This window comes from Elgaria multicarinata, chromosome 4 (assembly GCF_023053635.1).
Source record: "Elgaria multicarinata webbii isolate HBS135686 ecotype San Diego chromosome 4, rElgMul1.1.pri, whole genome shotgun sequence".
NCBI lineage: Eukaryota > Metazoa > Chordata > Lepidosauria > Squamata > Anguidae > Elgaria > Elgaria multicarinata.
In genome coordinates this window covers 94,332,779-94,354,941 of record NC_086174.1, presented here as the reverse complement: position 1 = coordinate 94,354,941, position 22,163 = coordinate 94,332,779, and the positions used below count along the sequence as shown (strand labels likewise).

At 39.8% G+C, this 22,163-nt stretch overlaps 1 protein-coding gene across 1 annotated transcript in view; it reads right to left on the bottom strand.

Annotated features, from left to right (window-relative positions):
* The window catches only part of PDSS2 (decaprenyl diphosphate synthase subunit 2), an 88,415-nt gene that overhangs the window by 14,787 nt on the left and 51,465 nt on the right, over positions 1–22,163 (bottom strand). The window contains exons 4-6 of the mRNA XM_063124825.1: positions 10,338–10,412; positions 2,492–2,665; positions 1,466–1,597 (exon numbers count right to left, since the gene is read on the bottom strand). Of these exons, the coding sequence (XP_062980895.1) occupies positions 1,466–1,597; positions 2,492–2,665; positions 10,338–10,412 (381 nt within the window). The remainder of the gene's footprint in view (positions 1–1,465; positions 1,598–2,491; positions 2,666–10,337; positions 10,413–22,163) is intronic.

The window sequence follows — 22,163 nt, the reverse complement described above, 5'->3', positions numbered from 1 at the left end:
GGAAGGCCAAAGTAAAATAATATGTTTTCAGGGCCTTTTTTAAAAGCCTGCAATGATGGGGCATGGTGGACCCCTGATGGCAACTTATTCCATAGGCGTGGGGCCACCGTGGAAAAGGCCTTCTCTCATTTGGATGCTAGGCTAACTGCACTCACAGGTGGGCAAATGAGAAGGGCCTCTCTTGCTGATCTTAAAGTCTGGGCAGGCTGAAATGGATGTAGGTGGTCTTCAAGTAATGTGGTTCCAAACCGTATAGAAAAAGTAGCGCTCACTTGCAGCACTGAATAGTTGTGTTTGGACAGCACACTAAACTATGGACAGGAATGAGCATAGGCAGTCCTTGGGCTTCTGCACTCACAAATCCTTCTCTGGTACAGGCATGAGGCATTTGCTTAACTGTGGTTTGTTGGTATGTCTGTGTCATGGGCTGAGCCCATGTTTCCTTTAAGAGAATATCTTTTGCTTCATCCCAGGTAGAGGGAGAGGGGTTTCTTTGTGTCTGAAAAGGGAGTAGCAAGTGAAATGCCAAGGTCGCGCTGGGCGAGAAGTGCCTGGCATCTGATAATGCCTCCCTGGGCTAGTACCGGGGGGAGAGTAACAAGTTGCAGCTGTGCAATGTCTGGGAGCATTCACCCCTCCCTTCGGGAGAGGTGTGGGGTTTCTATTGGTCAGGGTGGGTCTGGTGACAAGGGGGTCCCAGAAAGAGATAAAAAGCCTAGGCACCTAAGGGTCTGGTCTCTTTCTTATGGGTGTTAGGAGTCTGGTGCATGCGTGGTGAGTGAAGCATCCAGGCTGAGCCGGCTGGATGGCTGAAGCACCACACGGCTGCTGAGGGAAAGAGTTTAGCTCGAATGGCGTAAAGCCAAGTCGGGGTGAGCAACAAGAGGTTGAGTCGCAGAGTTAAGTGTTTTGTTTTGTTTTAGAATAGGTTTGGGTACAAGGGGCAAGGGACCTTGCCGGAGTTACAGCTGCGGGGTGGCTAGTGGGGAATGAGTGTGAATCCAATTTGGTTAGAGTGTGTCAAGGGGGAGGGGGAGGTATTAAGTCCCTACTGCCCTGAGTGTGTTATTCCTTTGTCCGTGTTCTTCCCCCAAACCTCTTATGTGTTTACCTTAACGTGTGGACCCTTATGGGAGTGTGTTTGTGTGAAGAATAAAAGTGTTTTGGTCCCTATTTCTGGAGTGTGGTGCTGTTTCCTTGAGAACCTAGACTACAAAGGGTTAACAAGCAGAAGTGAAGGGGCGTGAGTCTGGGCTGGCTGAGTCAGACCCCCCTTCTCCGGCCGGGGAATCGCGGAGTCCAACAGAGCGATTCCATTACAGTCTGAACCAACAAACTGTGGTTAATGCTCTATGGCTAGTTTGAAACAAGCCTAGTTGAAGCCAAGGTTATAAGTTTAGTGTGATGTTATAGCAAAGCACACACCCACCCACCCATATATATTTATTGATGCGTATTTACCTACCTCTTTAATCTGTTTAATCCAGGCTTCTCTTCCAATGAACTCTTGATGCAAGATTACAGGAGCAGAATTTAAACCGAAGGCCACAGAATCTTTAGAACTTTCATTAACAAAAGGCTGAATGTCGACATTTAGCTGAAAGACAGAGGATCAAAACACGTTCTTAAATAAAAACAAAAGTAATTTTTTATAGCAAGTTCATTTACTGCTGGTTATACAAAAAGCCTTCAACAAACATGCAATACTCAGGACTTAGCAGGCCATTTCTCAGTACTTAATTAGGTTCAAATCCAGTTAATATCAGCAGTCTCTAGCTGCAAATTGCAGTTTTTTTAAAATAAGCATATTCAGAAGTGCATTGGAGAGAAGGTATATTGTGCATGTGCACACGCAAACAATGCTTCACAAACAGTGTCGGGGTGGAGGACAGATTTTGCTCTCAGCACAAAAATGTCTTTGAATACATCACTTTACTTTCCCCATAGGAGCGAAGGACAACCCTTCATTGATAAAGGTGAAAGTAAACATGTGCAAATGGGACACCATTCAAGTGGGGTTTCAGCTTGTTCCCTGCCCCTGGAGATCCAACCATTAAAAATTTCTGCACAACCCCATCTGGGTTTTGATTCTTTGTCATTCTAGACTGTGACAGAACCCTTGGGACTTAACTCTTTTCTATATTACTTTGTTATGAAATTGACAAAATTATGTACTACTGGTGTAATCCAAAGTAACTCAGGCATGCCTAATACCGCTGAAATCAATGAGACATGCATTCATTCGTCCAGTTCAGTACCTATGCCAGTGTAACTCATGACAGTTTTATTTGTTATGTATGTTTTTTTTGTTTTCAGCTAATCATTGCTTCCTAGCAGGAAAAGCTGTTCCTTAGTATTCAACATAAGCATGCACCCATTATCCCTATATATAATTTTAAAGGGTTTAAATTCACAGAAGTAACATTATATAGAAATGAACTCTTTCACACATTAAATACTGTGCATTGCCTGGAAGATGGAGAAGGCATACCTTATGACTCATAGACATGTGCTTGCCATACTTAAAGGCCATATTCTGAATCCTTGTGTCATGTTTTGCCAGTTCCATTGCAGCTTGGCAGCTCTTTGCCAGCAAGGCACCATGGGACAGGAAAACCTGTTCTTTCCAAGTTGATATTCCAATGTCATCAGTGAGATTATTTTCCTAGAAACACAGGAAAAACAGGTTGAACACATTAAAAATCAAGGTAAGAGTAAACAAACCACTGCAGCCACCTCTGTTTGGGACAGGTGAAGGAGTAAATTCCACAGACATCTTCTAGTTCATGGTGATGGAATTATAGAAACCAACAAATTTTAACTTCTGCACTATGCCACTCCTTCCTGGTCCCCATTACTTACTGAATTTCTTTCCCCCCCCCCTTTAAGACTTACACCTCCTTTAAACTCATCAACCAAATGGAGTGTTGATTCCTGTGATTTTTATAGTTTTGCCTATTTGAACGATCAAGTCTAAATATATGTGAAGAGATGAATAGTTTACCAAACAACAAAACAAAAATTCAGACCAAATGATTTGCAGCTATGAGTCTAGAACCTCAGCTGGAGGAAAAACAGCTGTGGAAAGAGAGAGAGTTACAGGAAGCGCATTGGGCAGTGATTCCCTCCTGTTGCTGCTTTGCAGAGGAGAAGCAGTAGCTGAAGTTACAAGACATAGACGTGTATTTATTAAGCCAGCTTTCCCCAACCTGGCATCCTCCAGATATGTCAAACTACAACTCCCATCAGTAGCAATGCGGGCTGGGAATGAGGGCATTTGTAGTCCAACGTATCTGGATTAAGCTGCCTTATAATGACCTGGTTCAGATGACACACTGTGGTTTGCCGGGCGTTATTTAATCCATGATGAGCAGCAGTGCCTGCGGGCGCTAGGTCTGCATTTCATATACAACCCTGCTCTGGGGTTGTTGTTTCATGAAAACTCAGAGAGCATAGACTATGCATGGATAGTTTAACAGACCATGGCTTATGTGAGAGTTGTTAAACCTTGCATAACCCATGCTCCCTGGGTCCACACGACATGGGTTGCATATTCAAAATATGACCATACCTGCCCTGCACACACACCAGCCTCACTATGGGTTAAATAGCCCACAGTGGGCTGTCATGTCATGTGAACAGCCCCACTGAGTCCATCTACCAGCACTGTCTCCTCCAATGGCTGTAGCTCTTCAAAGTATCTCATACCGAGGTCTTGAAAGCCCCAATAGCACAACTCTGAAGCTGGAGATACCAAAGATTGAACCTGGGACCTTCTGCATGCTAAGCCTGTGCTCTACCGCTGAGTTATAAGCCATCCTCATTAGATGAAGATGAAATGTGCAATTTCACCTTTATTTCCATGTGAAATCTTTATATGCTGAGAAAAATGCAACCGTTAACAAAGAAGGTAGCACAAAAGGAAGAGATGCTACTTGTGAGTTCAAATGGTTTAGCTGCATTGAATCCAAAGTATTTAAGCCAAGTTAACAAAAGCAAATGTTTGAAAGTAGCCTGATTCATGTTCCCCATTTAATTGTTTATCCTCCATTCTATGACTCTTATATTACATCAAGCTTCCCGTAGAGGACTGTGGCTTGGATGGCGCATTGGGGTGGGGCACTGCAGTGGGGCAAGGGAGGTGCTTAAAATCCAATGAAGGCATCTTGCACAAGGGGAGCTCCACTCAAGCAAGGTCCCCTTCTATAAGCTTCCTCCCACTCATGGTTTGTAGGATCCAAGCCAATGTAACAGGCTAAAAAATATTCATAGCTTAAAAAGATAAGTTTCATTGGAACCCTCTGGACCAAGCAAATTGATATTCAGGACTGATATTCACTGCTATAAGCCTTTGCAAATCTACACTTTTTTGGTATTTCTTCCAAATCTCCTCAAATTATAAGCTGAATATGCCACATTTTAATTGGTTATTATAGTTAACAAGATGACCCTGAATCCTCTAAACACAGGTATTTGGCTGCAAAACCTACATCTGAAAGAGCACCCTAGCCCTTTGTACCAAGTGACCTATCTTCCATGTCTCTTGGACAATTTGAAGAGATTAAAGAAGCCAACATTGTAACTAGAATAAATGGCTGCAAGATTTCTAAAGCCTAAGATATGTTTTGTCGCTGCCTTCAGGTAGTTAAAAGGTAGTTTAAAAAATCCCATCCCAAAAAGTAAATGTAGAAAAAGACCCATGCCATCTAAACAATCCTGTCCCTGTGAGCTACTTCAATTAAATTACTCAGAAACAAGTAAGAACTAAATCTGCATGACACCATAATTTTCCAGCAAGGTATTATCTGTCATGAAATTGGTAACGAATGAAATAAAATCCCTCCATTCAGCTCTAATCTTTCTCCCTTGTGGCTTTGCCAAGGAGTGCTGTGTTGCAAGGGAAGAGATAATATGAGACTGATGGGAAAAGTAGTACAATTCTGCAAAACCAACTTGCTGAACATTGTATCAAAATTCATTGCTTTCAAATACACCATTTACTTGCATGAAGGAAAGGGGAAGGGGGGAAGAGAAACCACATATTTACTGCTATACATGTGACTATAAAATGAAGACTAAAACTTCAGTGAAGTCTCATTTGACATATTTACTCTAAATGTCATATTTGTTTTGCAAATTTTCTGGATTTCCATTATAACAAGAGATAAGAAAGGGCACTGAAACAAAAAGTCCTATCGTTTGGAAATAATAATTCCATTTAAAATGAGCTCTTTGGGTGAAATGTTGAAGAGCTGGTGAATGAGGACCAAACGTCCCGGATTTAGAAAAATAATTATGAATACTAAAAGGTTGATGGGTAATTGACATGAGAGTCAGCTCAAAAATGTGATTTAATATTATTTGAATTGAATCCCACTAAATCCCACTCCTTATGCTTCTTATCCCAGAGATAAGAAGCATATGATTAGCAAAAGTCTACAAAGGAACCTGACAGGGATGGTTGAAGGGAGCCCCCAAGTTTTCAAGTGAGGTACACATTCAGTTTCAATGTTTACATTCGTATCTATATTATGATTTATTTGGGCCATCTGAACAAGCGAGTCAGGCTTGATAGGAACATCTTTCAGTCTCACAGTGCAATCCTATGCTAAAAGAAAGTCCTTAAGAGTTCAATGGGATTTAGTTGAAGTGTGTATAGGATTGCAGCCTTATTGATAGGTGTGTACCTTCCAAAGAAGTCTTTCAGTTTAAGCACACACTGATTTCTGATACTGGTGTTCAAATCATAAACATCTGTGCCAGTGGATCTGCCTAGAATGCTGGCATTAAGGTATTGTTCGTAATAATGATGCACAGGCATCCTAAGCATCGTTTGGTGGCACAGGCAGTCTTATGATCAGGCCACAACATAATACAACATGATTTTTCTATGACAAATAGTTGTGATTATACAAAAATAATTTAATTTCATAGAAAGTACAAAGAATGTACATGTTATAAGTGTTATCTTAATTCTTTTGGAGAAAGTTTTGTAAAATGAAAAGCCTAGGAAAATATTTGGGAACTGCAATGGTAAGAACTTCTCTACATTGAGCTTTTGGTGTGCGTGTGTTTGTATGTATGTATAGGAATTCAATGCTGCCCTATGCAAAACCTACTCATTTTCTGCAAGGACCTTGTTATAATTCAATTAACAAAAAAAACGTGCTGGTTTAAGACCAGAGTTAAGGTTATTACATGTTGGTTCAAACTCCATAAAGCCAGGATATTAGAAGTTTAGGCTGATGCTTTAACAGACGTGCCCCATGATCAATAATGATATTGTGCAATGTAACAAATTGTGCTTGCTTACAATTTACGCTCCATGCACCCATACCTTTCTGGGATCTTTCAGTCCCAAATACAGATGAGGAGGTTGGAGTGTCTGGGACTAGCAAAGATGCCCCACATTGTCCTGGCCCTGTATTACTTTATGGAACAGCTGAATCTTACTGTATTGCTAGAGGAATCCTCTGTGAGTTTACCGATGCCTATTTGTTGCTTGTAAACTACTGATCAATGAAATTTCAGAGTGTATCCCAAATGTTATCAAACCACATAATCTATTTCAAATTTTAAGAGATAATCTGCACACATATACCGTCTCCTAAATTTGGAAAAACTCACTAGGCATACCTTCCCGGCTACTGAGGAAGGTTGCACAATGGTGACAGTGAGTATAATGGGAAATTAAAGATCTTCCTGAAATATAATATAAAATATATGTTTAAGCCATAGTCAACTAGGTCTTGTTTGGTCTAAATCCTGGAACTAGACTTTAGCACCTGGAAGTGGGCCCCACTGACTCCCCTCCTGACTCTCTTGCAAATTCCACCTAACCCTTCTGCCTTGTTCAGCATTGCATATCTGTTGCTAAACCCGATTAAAACAAACCTACATATGTCTTAAACTCACTTGGAGTATCTATCTTAAAAACCATAGCCTGTTCCTCATAGATATTTCAATTTCATGCGTCTTCTTTATTCCATCTCAACTAGTTTCATTTATCCCAATGAAATGCAATAACTGGAACTCATATGCAATCACTGGAACTCATGTACAAATATATTATTATTATTTACACCCCACCTCCACCCCCACCCCACATGGGCTACAGAGAAAAGGGCACAAAATAATTATCTGAGTACTTCAAAATGAAATGCATGAAGTGATATAAACTAAAGTTTCTCAAATTAAAAAAAGCTTCTGCATGTGTAGCAGTACATTTTAATTCTGATACACTGCAGTTCATTACACCCTGTCACACATAGCACTTGGCATTACAAACTTCAGTTAAATCTAAGTCTGAACAATGCAGAGGCTTAAAAAATTGCAATTTGGATCACTCACTGTTTCAGCTATAAGTGAGATGATTCAACAATCTTTATTTTCCCATCTGTGTAGGAAAGAAGCCAATAAAATTATGAGTCTTCAACAGCAACACAGTTATCCTGCAAGCATCTTGCATGTGATTGATGTCTCACTTAACAGATGTCTTACTGCTTGTTGAACATGACAGGACATATTTTATTGGTCTATTAATACATGCCTTTGATGTTTGTGATGAAAAAGGGTTAGAGTAAATGGGCCCATAAAACACACCCTGGAGCGCCTTAATACATTTTATTTTACTCAAATTCCAGAGAAAACCATGTTTAAGTGGGGGGGGGGGGGGAGAGATTTGTCACTGCAAAACACACCTAAAGAAGGGAGGAAACCGAAACAGAGAAGAATAAAAAGGAAAGATAGTATAACTTTCCCTTATTAAAATGTTATTTAGGGATGTACTTCAGTTTAGATCAGTCTTCGCTTCTATTGTATCTGTCTCTTACCATGCAATCTTTGAAACACACCATGAAACTCTACAGCTTTGTCTGAAAGGCCTTTGTCTAGTACTATGAAGATAAATTCATTTGAAGGGAATGTCTTGTTTAAAGAGGCACATTCTTCCTAAAAGCTTTGAGAAAAGCAGATGTTTTAAGAGTCATATCCAATATACTCATCCCTTATTTATTTTTAAAACACCCAATAACTAAAGTTCTCTGGGCAGTGTACAATACATTAAAACCATACAGTACACATATTAAAACAAAAAGAAGAATGGCACAGAATAAAACAAAGATAAAACCAGCAGCGAAGAATAAAACCATTCTAAAATTATAAAATCAGATTAAAACCAGGAGGAGAATCATCTGCCAATCACCTACCATTTTTTTTCTGCATTGGGAGTGGAGTATGACTACGTTTCTGAACCAATTTGGTGAAACTGTCACTTTATAAACTAAGGAATAATATTTACTTCCATTATGAGTTTGGTAACAACTCTCACCGGCCAGGATGCTCATTGCTGTATTCTTTGGCGGCAGTTATGTGCGTGACACCTGCTTTCCCTTCCCCCAGCGGCCATTTTGATCAGTGACTGATGGGTAGGAATAGTAATCCTACGGGCCCTGAGTGAGTGAGGATTCTGAAGGCTTTTCCCTTGGATATGTGAGGGATCATAGCAATTAATGGGGAGCCAGTGCGGTGTAGTGGCTAAAGTGTCGGACTGTGAGTCGGGAGATCTGGGTTCTAGTCCCTACTTGGCTATGAAAACCCACTGGGTGACTTTGGGCCAGTCACAGACTCTCAGCCCATCCCACCTCACAGGGTTGTTGTAGTGAGGATAAAATGGAGAGGAGGAGGAGAATTATGTACACCGCCTTGGGTTCCTTGGAGGAAAAAAGGCGGGATATATATGCAATAGTAATAAATAAATAATAATAGACAGGGGTCCATAGATGAGCTTGAGAAGTGCATGGAGCACGTGGGAATTGGCCTTGAGATTGCAAAATGGTGGCCAATGTGGCTGTAGCAGCATGGCAGGAATTGGCAGAGAAGATCCAGCTTGCTGGCTAGAGCGTCCTAGCCAATTAAGGCTGCTCTTGCCACTTAGCTCTATAATGCTGGCCTATAAACCCCAGGGAATTGCATACAACACTTTAAGCCAGGCTTCCAGCCACTAACCCTGTTAGTGAAGATGGTCTGACTGTGGTTACAAAGTGACCAGGGTTTAGCAAAATGCATCGCACACAACACACTAAACTCTGCTGCTTAGCCAGCTGAGTTTGGTGTGTCGTCTGAACATGGCCACTATGAAGTGTAGTCTCATGTTTGTGTAGCAAATTCCAAGCAGGCAGCAGAACTGAGGACTGCTGTTGTCACCACCACAAGCACTACCAGCTAATCCAACCCAACCCAAATGGCTGTCCTCTCTTTCCCATCACCACTCACCCAGTGAGCAAAGCAGCCAGCCTCTACCTTAGGACTGCCTTCACTATTCTGTCTCTCCTCATCTACAAGTATGCTTTCAACCCCTCACCTTCCTATATCTCCAAGTCCTACAGTTCCTTCCCAATGTGCTATTATTCAATCTTGATAGTGTTTTAGAGGAAGCAAAAACAAAACAAAACCAACATTTGACCCAGGAATAGTCTGGAAGGTGGCTGCTGTAAGAAATCAGTGAACCTAGATGATACAATCTGAGCGCTGAACTAGATGGATCCTTGGTCTGATCCAGTATGGCACTTCTTATGTTGTTGTTGTTGTTGTTGTTGTTGTTGTTGTTATTTATTTATTTATTTATTTATTTATTTATTTATATAGCACCATCAATGTACATGGTGCTGTATGTTCTTAAGCCCCACATGATGCAGATATTTCCAGTTATCCTGTTTCATACTATAAGTGGGAGAAATGAACGTCTGAATTTTCTCCCACATTATTTATAAATACAAAACATGTCAGTGAAAAATGAAAGAAATATTTTAAGCAGCAGCACATTCAACATCTATTTCTCCTACCTACTACCAGAAATGGTGAAGCCCAGTAACTCCAGCTTCACAGGAAACTTCTGTTTTAGCTTAGTCTATTCCACCCCTTTTTTATTTTAAGTGGGAGAACGCAAATAATTTAGGGTGCAATCCTACGCCTGTTCAGACAAGAAACAGTGCTACAACTCCAGCATTCCCAACCAGTGTAGTATAGTGTCTAGAGTGTTGGACTGGGAGTCGGGAAATCCAGGTTCCAGTCACCACTCGGCCATGGAAGCTCACTGGGTTACTTTGGGCCCGTCACAGACTCTCAGCCCAACAACTCCACAGGGTTGTTGTTGTGAGGATAAAATGGAGAGGAGGAGGAGGTTTATGTATGCCACCTTAGGTTCCTTGGAGGAAAAAAGGCAGGATATAAATGCAAAAATAAATAAATAAATAAATATACTTTCTTCTGTCTAAACATGCAAAGGATTGCACCATTAGGCACATATCTGAATATAGTATTTTGATCCATGGACTTACCTTTGTTAAGTTTGCATTTTCATAATATATCCCTTGTACTAATTCACCAATGGCACTTGACATGATCTCTACCACCTGAAAGATAGAGAGCAATTTTAAAGTAGGATGATTAATTACACATTTGCTAAAGTGCTCTAAACTGAAAGAGCACAAGGAGACATTAATAAAGAAGAATCTTTAAACTACAGCCTCAAGCATAATATTTCTACTTCCTTCCACATTTCAAGTTAATTTAAACAATAGCAAAGCAATATTTTTATTTTTATTTTAAGTAGAAGTTAAATAAGCTGCCAGGTACACATTATAATATCCTTCTGTGGGAATTGTTACAAATTCAACTTTTATGCTAATTCAAAAAAGCTAAGAGTCCATAATCAGTTAATCTTTAGAATTCATTTTCATACATTGGAAACACACTGTCATTGTATTTAGGTGCTTGCCCCGAGGGTCAACAGTAACACAGGCACTGAAACTTTCAGCAACATGGGACTGTTCATATTATATTTAGCAAACTATTATCTTTAGGGTTCTCAGATGTTCACGTTAAAAAGCCCAAAAAGCTGAATTGGATCCAAAATGTAAAAACGAACCAAAGTCTCACTGGAACTACTGTAAGAAATCAGAGCTCTGTGCATTAAATCCCTTAACTGGAACAGTATTCCAGGATTTACTGCATTATATTCAATGCAGGCATATCAAGTAGGCACACCTTAAGGCTATCCTGCCTGCTCACAGGTTTACGCTCTTCAATGATTAATTTCCTATGTATATGGAGCTATATCCGATTCCCACTCTCACTTTCCTAAAATTTAGCCCATTTGTTATTGAATTAAAAGGATTTAGTTTCAGGTTTTTATCATTCTTGTAACCAAAGACACTATGGCCAACGATAAAGCCCCCCAAAGCAACATGTATAAACCTCTTAACATTCTTGGTGATCATTATTGCTTCATTTGCAAACCGCCCACAACCTTACTATGTTTCCTATGCACCCTTGCCTGTGAGTAAACCCAAATGAACAAAATAAGGTTTACTTCTAAGTAAGAATGCATAGGATTGCACCTTGTCTCTTACACAAACGCTTATGCCCACACCTTTGCAAATGGTACCAATTAAAAGTAATGCTTTTTTAAAAATCACAGATGCCTAGGAATTAATTTGTAAGGCTTATTTAAGAACAGCCTCGTTTGGGGAGAGAAAAATTGTCTTGCCCTTTCAGTAATCAGATACTTAAGGAAATATTGTAGCAATATGAGCTGCAGGAGAACTGAAAGGACAATGATCCTACAGTGTTAACCCAGATGTGTTGAGTTATTTAAGTGGGGAACAGAGAAAATGAGGGGCTTTTTGGGGGAAGGTATCAGATAAGCCTTATGCCCAAATCCAGGAGGATTGTGTATCGCCAATAGGTCTATGAAAGCCTGTAACTAAATGCTCAGTGTCAGATTGTATTACAGTTTATACAAGCAACATCTCAAGATTCCTCTGATGGCTGGGACACATAATACAGATCAATCACTCACTAAAAAATATTATGGTTTGTGAAACGGTTGGAGCCCAGAGACATAGCAGTAATACGAAGAAGAATTTACAAAGACACTGAGTCCTACCTCTAAATGTCAAAGTGATAGTATGATCTTTAACAATGCACCTAGCTGTGAATAGCCAGAGCTCCCCCCTTCTCTGAAACTCTAGATAGAGCACGACTCAGTGGAAGATCCTTTACTTTAATCAACACACATACAAGGAAATGGCAGGTTTTACTGATTTCAAGAACATACATTTTTAGAAGAATTTAAGTATCATACAGCTTTATCATGCCTTTTCTTGTAAACAAGTAATCATAGAAGATCTATAAAATGCCAAAACCTGCACTATATGAAAATTGATAGACAACCAAGATACTAGATGGTGAACTATATCTTATGCCTGAAAAGTCCTCGTTTCCATTGGCAAGCACTAGCTTTTTGAAAAATGTGACTGGTTAAGCATTTGTATAGCATCTTAGAGTGTTCAAGATGTTTCACAGATTCTCTCAGACATCATTGTGTTTTATCCTCTTACAAGCACCCTTTAAAACTTATTATTTCAGAAGCTTGCTTAAGGTCGCAAAGTTCCTACTGTAGTAGTAACATTTAACCAGAGCTTTTAGGAATCAGGAGTTGACCATGCTCCCTTCCCCCACTTCCATGCACACATTCTTGGATCCTGCTTAACCCCGTTTCTGTATTACATAAGGCCACTGCTAGCCCTTATTAAAGTGAAGGCTAGTGTCCTCCTAACTCTAATTCAGAACACTGATTCACAGCTGGCAACAAGATCTATAGTCTGGTTAATATTATGTCTGCACAATGGTGTGATGAGTTCCAGGCTAAAGCGATATTGGAACTGGGAATTCCCGGACTCAAAGCTCACACTTTTGGTCATTATAATACATTATTATTATTATTATTATTATTATTATTATTATTATTATTATTTTTATTTGTATCCCGCCTTTTGCCCAATGCTGGGCCTCAAGGCGGCCTTACAAAGTTTAAAATATACATGGGGGGGAGGAGGGAAACAAAACCATAAACAATTTTAAAAAATACACAACAAAATTATAAGACATTAACATAGATGGAGGACTGGATTATTCTCCAAAGGCCTGCTTGAACAAAAAAGTTTTAACCTGCTTCCGAAAGCCCATCAAGGAGGGAGCCAGCTTAGCTTCCTCGGGAAGAGAGTTCCAGAGCGCCGGAGCAGCCACCGAGAAGGCCCTCTCCCATGTTCCCACCAGGCGTGCCTGTGAAGTTCACATACTTCTCTTTCTCTCCATTCCATCCCATCAACCCATGTTCCAAGGTCAGAAAAAAACCTCGCTGAAATGCAACTATTCCAGAGCATAGTAAGACATTCAGTCAGCACTTTAACCCTATTAGGCAAAATGATAAAGAATATGTAAATTCTTGTATCTTACCATCTGTATGATCCCTGTATGGTACCATCTGTTGCATGATACACTTCCTTGGTAGTCTGTTAGATTTCAATGCTCTCACTATCATGGTCCAGGTTTGCTTCCCAGTCAGAGAAAATTATCTTCAGGAGTGGTCACAACTCAGTAGCAAAGCACATGCTTTGCATGCTAAAAGATTCAAGTCCCTGGCATCTCCAGGCAGGTTGGGAAGGAATCCTGCCTGAAACTCTGAAGAGATGCTGCCAGTAAGCTACATGGGCCCAATGGTCTGACTTGGTCTAAGGCAGCTTCCTAGGTGTACAACAGGGATTTTCAGACCTTTGACTTTCAGCGAACACTTTCCCCGTGAACAGTGTTGGTGAATATCTGCATGTTACAGAGAATTATGAAAAAAATAGTAGAGCGTACACAGAATTCAGAACTCACTCTAGAGCACAGACAACACCGCCCCATGGCTGTGCATTTTAGACAACCATTACTTATTTTCTCATTGAGAAGCTTTCCTGATAGGCTTCTGAGGAAAATCCACATTTTCCCAGATCACAGTTTGAAAATCACTGATGTAGAACTATGCAAAACCTTTGACAACTAGAATATTCATAGAATGAATATCCCCATCAGTCACAGGACAGCTAGGCTGATATAAGATGACACCATATTTTGCAATAACCATCTGGTAACAACTGCCTATACACATGAAAAAGAAAAACCCAAGCCAAAGCCCACTGGACAGCATTAGTAGGATGTGGTTTTAGAATGCAAGGAAAGGCATCTTAAAATGGAAGGGGGGGGGAAACGATGTTTTAACAGTTCTGCACTTTTTTCTTTCAACCTTACTGAGAATCGGGCAGTATAGTTGATTATTTTGGGTATTGTCTCAGTTGGTATCATCATTTGGGTGACCTGATTAAATCCTTTCCATTTTCTTTTCTTTCTTTCCCCGCCCCCTTCCATCTGTTTGGGTAACTTAAGGAAGCAGAGGAGTAAGTGGGGAAAAGTATTCTAGGGATTTTTTCCCCATTGAATACAAATAGAAGCTTTTTCTTAACATGAAAAAACTGCAAGAGTTGTATTACATGATGGAGCAGAGACTAAAGACAAAATATAAATGCTGGACAGGAAGAGCGAGGAAGTTGCTTGCTCTGTACTCCTGTGGGTGAAATTCTCTTCAGCTGGCAATTCCTCAAGACCCTCTGTAAATTTCGAAGTAACAACCAAAACAAAAAAGGCAGCTGCACCAATATATTGCTTTTGATGTGTTTCAAGTTGTGTCTCTTTTATCAATGAAAAATCAATTTGCTACTAAAACTTCCTAGCAAGCTCTGAATAGCTCTTTAGGAAGTTTTAGAAGCAATTGAAGAGTTTCCCTTGATAAAGAGACACATCTCAAAATGTGTCAGGAACAATATACTGGTGCAGCTGCTGTTTTGTTTCCGCTTTTGACTTCTCCGTGTTGTTGTTGACATTTCCAATTAAGCCTCTAATTTTTTTATTGATAAGCAGAGAATGTTTTAAAAAGTAGAATTAAGCAGGAAAAGAGGCAATACTTCATTCCTAGAAAGTAAATGGCCAGTTAAAGAGAGCCTGTTGGGTGTTCCAAATGCTGGGAAATGGCATCAGGGATAAAGCAATTTTACAACAAAACAGTAGACTCCTTTATAGAGATTACTATAAAGTGGCAGATAACTTTGCTTCATTGTATACTTGCGAATGACCTGGCTTTGCACAGGTTGGAATAGCCCTTAGTTTGATTCAGCTGTTAAAGAGTTGATACATTGTGCCCACCCCATCTAAACAAAGCCATGCCCACTTGTACCCGTATGCAGGGCCCCTGCCAGGGTGCACCCCTATAGCTTCATCCTGTCAATTTCATTTCCCTCAGAGTGGAGGGAGGGCTGCCCCTCAGCAGGGCGGAGTGTTAGGGGTGGCTAAAGATGTTACCGCAGTCTTCAACCACAGACACATTAAAATTAATTAAAATCAATTCATGCATTTATAAAATAACACACACACCCCATGTGCACACCGCTAGGGTCTCCTTAGGATGCATGCCAAATTTCAGATGTCTAGGTTTTCTGGTCTCGGCACTATGGCACTGATGGACAGACAGACTGCCAGACACACATCCCCTTTTATTATCGATTTGTTTTGCCCACCTTCAAATTAGTAGAATCATAAGTAAAAGCATGAAGCAGATCTTCACATTGACCATCTGTTTGGCACGATTCTTTCAGCCTTCTTGGAAATAGAGAACATGATATGTACCATTGCTATATTGATAGTGGAGCCCAACACAGTAATGTATCAGAGATTCAGTAAGCATGTGAATTATAAGATTAGTATTAAGCTGTTGAAATTAATACTGCCTTATGTTTAATGATCTTCCAGGAAGTTTCATCTACCTAAGGGCTTTTTCCCCCTCTACCATAACATCCTATCATAGCTATTTAGGTTCTACGCTAGGTCAATGAAGCTAATTTAGGCTAATGTTTTCCACCAGCAGGTAAAAAGTGTGTAGGGGAAATAGGCTTACTTGGTAGATCTTTCTTAATAGCGATCAATTTCACGAGAACACACTTTTCAACGCACAAAAAGAAGTGGTTAAGGAGCAGCAAAAAAAGTAACTGTTCCCTTCAATACAGGTTTTTGTATGATACACAGATTACAATCTGCTGGGATGTAGATAATGGAATAGAATTCATAGGTTATAGTTACGTAGGACAAATTATACAAAAACTCTTACCCTTGCATATGTTCTTACCCTTAGTCATGTTCTAATCCACAAGTCATAGCAAACCACCATTCCCTTTATTCTTCTCTCATACTCTTAGCTGACTATAGAAAAAAGTAGGCTAGGCTCATAAAAAAACGTGTAAATTCGATAGAGGAAATCCTTGATTCAATGATCTCAAGAAAATGAGAGATTATTGCTACATGCATCTTTTTGGCAATAATAATTGTGCTTTAGTATTCATAGTGCTGAAAGAGTAATGAAATACTCACCTGAGGGAATTTGACAACACTCTTTTATACAGAATATTTCAAGTTATGACTATGAATTTTCCTTTTCTGGGCTTTACCACAGAATTATATTGATTTCCTACCAAGTCCCACTTAAGGATTTCTGCTTCCAAAGTAGGAAAGCCCTTAGATTAGCTCTTAGAAGTTCATATCCTAGATCAAGTGTAGGATTCCACCTCCCTGCCCCATTCTCTTTGAATTGAGAATTCCCAACCATTGAATTACCCAATATTCTAAAACTAGCAATGTGATAGTCCAGCTAGGCATATGAAGTGCAATATTACACTAGTCTACATGGTTTAAATAAAAAGAGGCATTTTTATCAGTAATGTAGACAAGGCAATTCAGAAAGGAAAATAAAAGTGAAAATATCCCTAGGTTGTTTCACATTGATAGTTTTGTGGAGTCAGAATTCAAAATTTAGAATATTCCTAAACTAAGAAATAGGATACCAACAATCTCTATAGCAAATATGATGGATTTGAATTCCTTAGGATATGTGGTCCTATTATAGGCCACAAGCTATAAAAGGGGATCCACCAGAGATTTGATAAATATCCTATTCTATTTGGGATCGATTCCTGCTCTCTCCAGGCACAGCTGGGAAAGTTTCCTATCTGAAACCCCAGAGAACTGCTGCCAGTCAGATAGGCCAATGATGTAACGACCTATGGCAGCTTCCCATTTTCCTATTCTCAAAATTTTAAAAATGATACATCAAGTCACCTCAAATTATGGAGTTCAATCATGACAAGATTTTGCAAGTTTATTCTGTCAAGTTAAGGAATACATGAAGAATTTATCTAATTACAATTCCCCTTCCTTAATACCTGATTCCAAAAAATATTTTAAGACTTGTTACACCATGAAGCAGGAAAATACATTACAGATTTTCCTGTCACTTTACACAGAGGGTGATCAAAGACATCTTAATCTTTCCTATTAGTTGCTTCTCAGGAATGTTCTTAAGTCATTGGGCACTCAAGCATTTGCTGCAGTAGCAAAAGCAACCATATACAAATTTATTACCTTCTTTCTGAATAAGAAAGCACCATTAAAAACCATTAAGTAGAAGGTAAAATGTTCTGAGTGGAGGGAATTTAATGTCTGTTGATGTGCTAAAGGAGTGGGTCATATATTTAAGCAAGAACCTCAGTAGTCAAAACAAGATCAACCAAAGGAATTTTTTATACATACATGCACACTCACTCACTCACGCTGATACAAACTTCTAATCCATCCTACTAACATCAATTTAAGTAATGTAATATAAAACCTTTAGAAGAATATTATGTGATTTGGTTTTCCTATAATTTATACAGCTCACTTTAGCACAAGTTTGACATAAATATTCATTTTACTCTACTAATGACCACTTACTTTCCTTATCATAAGGCTCATGTATTTTGAGCCTGCAATGTTGGCTGGAAAATACTTAAGGGATAGGAAAAATGGATTTGATAGCTTATTTATAGTGGTCTCTTATAGATGATAATCACCAACTGCAAAGAATGATATAACATACTACTAGAAATGCATCACCATTATACAGTAGTGTAGCAGAGGGGGAACGCAAGTGACCACAGCTCTTGAATTTTTTCAGCACAGAAAGGATGAACATCTGCCAGAGCACCATGGTAACTGACCAACTCCCTTGCTCAGGCAAGTGAATGAGGTGATAATGAGGCTTTCAAGTTTGTTTGCAACAGATTAGTATAGTATATAGGAGGACAGAGAATAAGGAAAATAATCAAACAGAAACTGGATAGGTTTTATCAGAACTTTCATTCTTTTAAAAATAGTAATTTTTAGTACAGTGTTTTTATTCTATCTGTTGTTCACTACTCCGAAATCTTTTGGATGTAGGGTGGAATACAAATATTGTAAATATTCTTTCCTTTTCAATGTGTTTTACAAGTTGAAACTATGCAGTTAGAAGTAAGACAGGAGTTCAAAGTCTGGATGTGCAAAGTGGTGCCAATGCACAAGCCTTGAGAAGCTAATGTATATAAGTGAGAAGTGTGAATGGGCAAAGTAGTGTTCACCACCCACAACACCCACCCTGATGTTAGAGTAGAGAAACTTGTGACAATCAGACCCAACTTTTTTTTTTTTTTAAAAGAGAAATTTAAAAATGAAAAAGCCAGCCAGCCGGCAGCATGCCCCGTTAACAGCAGCAGCTTGTAGCAGAGTGAAGAAAAGATATTTGAAAGGGAAAGGGAGAATGTATCACACAGAGTATAACAAAAGCTTCAAAGTACAGCAAAAGTTATAAAAGTAGGAGTAAGTGAAGTTAATTTCAGATACACTGAACATCTCACTTGTTCTTTATTCCAGTGATTTTAACATTAAGATGTTATGTAGAACAGGGTTGTCTTACTGAGTGCTGTAAAATCAGATATGTGACCAAGGCTATGTTCAGGTGGGCACACACCCTTGGTGCTGGGCATGCCCCCTGGGGCCAGACATGTTGGTAGGAACGCTCCCTTGGGGGCCGACCATGTAGTCCTCCTTTCTGGTTTCCAAAATCTGGTCACCCTAATAGTGCAGTTCTTACACAGAAAACAAAAGAATCTCATTTTAACAGGAGGAAAGTTCCATCAGGTTTCATGATCATGTTTTATTTTATAAAAGTAGAAACTCTCTGCCCACTCTCTCTCTCACACACACATATATTGCTGATAAGACTCAGCTTTGTTAACACTGAGGGATGCCAGTGACCTCACAGGTCAGGTGCTTTTTAAACCAATGGCAAGGATTTTGATTGCATTTTCATATTGTTTAAAAGTTTAAAGCAATAGAGGGCAAACACTTTTGGTCTGGAGGCTAATTACCCCCTGGACCAAGCTGATAGGCCAGATGACATGAAGGGGATGAGGCTCCATCCCAAAGCCCCTCCCCTCCTCCCATGATGTCATCCACATCTGCCCCCTCTCTGCATGGAGAAAGGGACTAGGGCAGGGCTTGTACTGGCTCCTGCAAGCCCTGGCAGTGTCGGGCTCCTCCTCCTTGTGCACTTCGCATCCTGGGTGGCGAATGAATGGTGCAGGAAAAGCCTCAGCCAAGGCTTGCAGGAGGGTAAGCGGTGCAAAGGGGAATCCCTTTGTAATATCTAATTGGAGATTCCACTCCCCTAGGGAGTTGTCCAGGAAGGCTTGACATCAGGATGTCTAATATTAGAATTGAATGGATATCGACATTTAAACAGCATATATCTAAACAGAACAAAAGGTCGGTAAAGGCTGGAAGTTCAACCTGTCGGTCTATCAAGTTTGACTCTAATAAGAGGACCTATAAGCAATATATCAACATGCATCATAAACCTCAAATCTCTTATGATGCAGCATTGCTGGAGAATACTGACTTGGACTCAACAAGGCTCTAGCTCTAGAAAAAGTCACCTATTCAGGCAGGGATGCTTTATTTCTGATTTCTGTTCATTCCTTCTCTTTCAACTGCAACCCTTTGCACAGCATCTAACACGATTCCAGATGGTCACCAGTCCCTTAGGAGCAGTTTTTCAAGGGGTGCAAGGACTGCATCAAGGAGGAGCTGGAATATCCTCTTCTGCAGGGTTCTTAGGATCCAACAGAGTCTGTCTCCCTGCCCCCTTTCCTAATGGTTACAACCCAGAGCCAATAAAATGAACAGGACTCTTGGCATAGATTTTAAATAGAACAATGTACTGTTTTCCAAATTTCAATGGCAGTTCTTGTCTTTTCCACATGGTTGCATTTTACTTGCTGTTAATCTCGTTATCTTGTAGTTTCAGACCATGCTTTCATCATTCATAATTTGCCCCCAAATATTCTTTTTAGGGCTAAGGGTGGTCTTATACTGGCAGAGTCATATCTATATATTGAAACTGGTGATAAAACCCAGTTATTATTAACACTGGGGGGTGCCAGTATACTGTGCTAATTGCAGCTTCACCACTATATTCATTGTATCAGATAGAGCTGCTTGTGTTCCCATTTAAGCATACAGCCACTATATTCATTGGAGAGAAACATAAGATTACTTGAAATTCAATCTTTGGCCACCCAGGTCAAACAAAAATAAACTTCAGGTCAAATCTGGCATGCTGTTATTGTGACTCTTATTAGTAATGCAGTACAACTATAAAAGAACACAATTTGACCTCAGATATGGAAGATTCAGAAGATGAGGTATAATAGAGGCACAAAGTATCCCTTCTATGGGGCCAATTAAACTCTAATATTTATTTGACAGCACTGTACTTTCAACATGGAAGAAGTCACATTTCAATGTTACACATGACTTACCTTAATTCCCAGATGAAATGTATTAGCTTAAATTAAAATTCAGTACACAGCTAACAGAAAACGCAATCATTTGCTTAGCAAATATAAGAGCACTAGGGCAATGTCAGCTGGAAATCAAAATGGTCACAAATGGTACACTCTTTGGTGATAATGAGATCTGTCCTCTGACTGTTGCTGCAGAGTCCAAGCTTTTTTATATATTTTTTATTTTTTTAGACGAAAATAAGTTTTTAACCTTCAGTGAACAATCAAAAACATAGACAAAAACTAGTACTAATAGGCTTCCACAAGCCTGCACAACATCTTTACTCCTCTCCTTTTTCGAGTTGGGGGCTGCATTGCATGCTGGGAATGCTATCAGGGGCTGCACTAAAAAACAAGGTGTCCAGAGACATAATTGTTTGATTTCATATCATTCCCTCTTTTGCACCCTCTCTTCCCCCCGCACTTCATACAATTCATCCCATCCAATTTATGAGGTCCATCCCCATCCCCTCATTTGAGTTTAAGATGCCTTTTTTGTCTTATTTCCCTTCACACATCCTGTTTATTCCACTTTATACAGTTCATCCCAGTTTACAAGATGCACCAACATGTGTTTAAAATGCCATATATATTTTTACCATCAGTTTATCCCACTCCTCCTCCCTGCATCCCTCTGCTGCCAGTATGAATACCACTTCCATAATATTATTCGCCATTTACATTCAGGAGAAAATGGGGAATGCTGAACCAAGTTTCAAAATTGGTGGCTCAACTGGAGCCTCACCCACTGTGGCATTGTACACGGTTGTGGTCTGCCCATGCAATAGGGCACTGGAATACAAAGCCTGCTCACGTTCACTGGAAAAGCCAATATAGCTCTATAGTGATGGTATCACTGCAGGGTCATCAATGTGTATTCTATGATTCTTAAGTATTCTATGATTCTATGCTTTACACCGAAAAGCAAGGGAAACTATAGGTGGCTTTGCTACAGCTTTCTTCTATCTTCCTTTGCAATCAATGTACTTAAGAAGATAAACACCATTGTTACTCACTACCTATGCCATACTGGGGCTTATGACATCATTACATCTCACAAAATTTAACAACAAAATTGTTGGAGCCTTGTGGCCAAACTGCTCTGCACTAAAGGGCAACCATGGCAGGTGAGAGACAGGCAATTTAGAACTGGATATTAAATCATGAATCTTTATCCAAGATTAAAGGCTGTGGTTAGGGACCAGCTCCACTATTGCTCTACTTTTAGTAGGAGATGCAGGAAGCTGAGACCATGACATCTTTTTATTCCCTGACACACTGTTTCTAGGCGCTTTACTTCAAGAGATGCAACTTGGCTGCTTGGCTGCCTGTCTCACAGCATCCCAACCTCAGCTTATCAAGCTCACTCCCTTGTGTGTGGCTATTTGGAGCCACTTCCCCCCCCCTCTACCCCTGCAAGCTTGAGCTGTGGGCAGCTGGTTGGCCACAGTACGAACAGAATGCTGGACCCTTGGTCTGATCCATACTGGCTATTCTTATATTGTTATGTTTTTCTGAAAAACTACTCCTTTATCC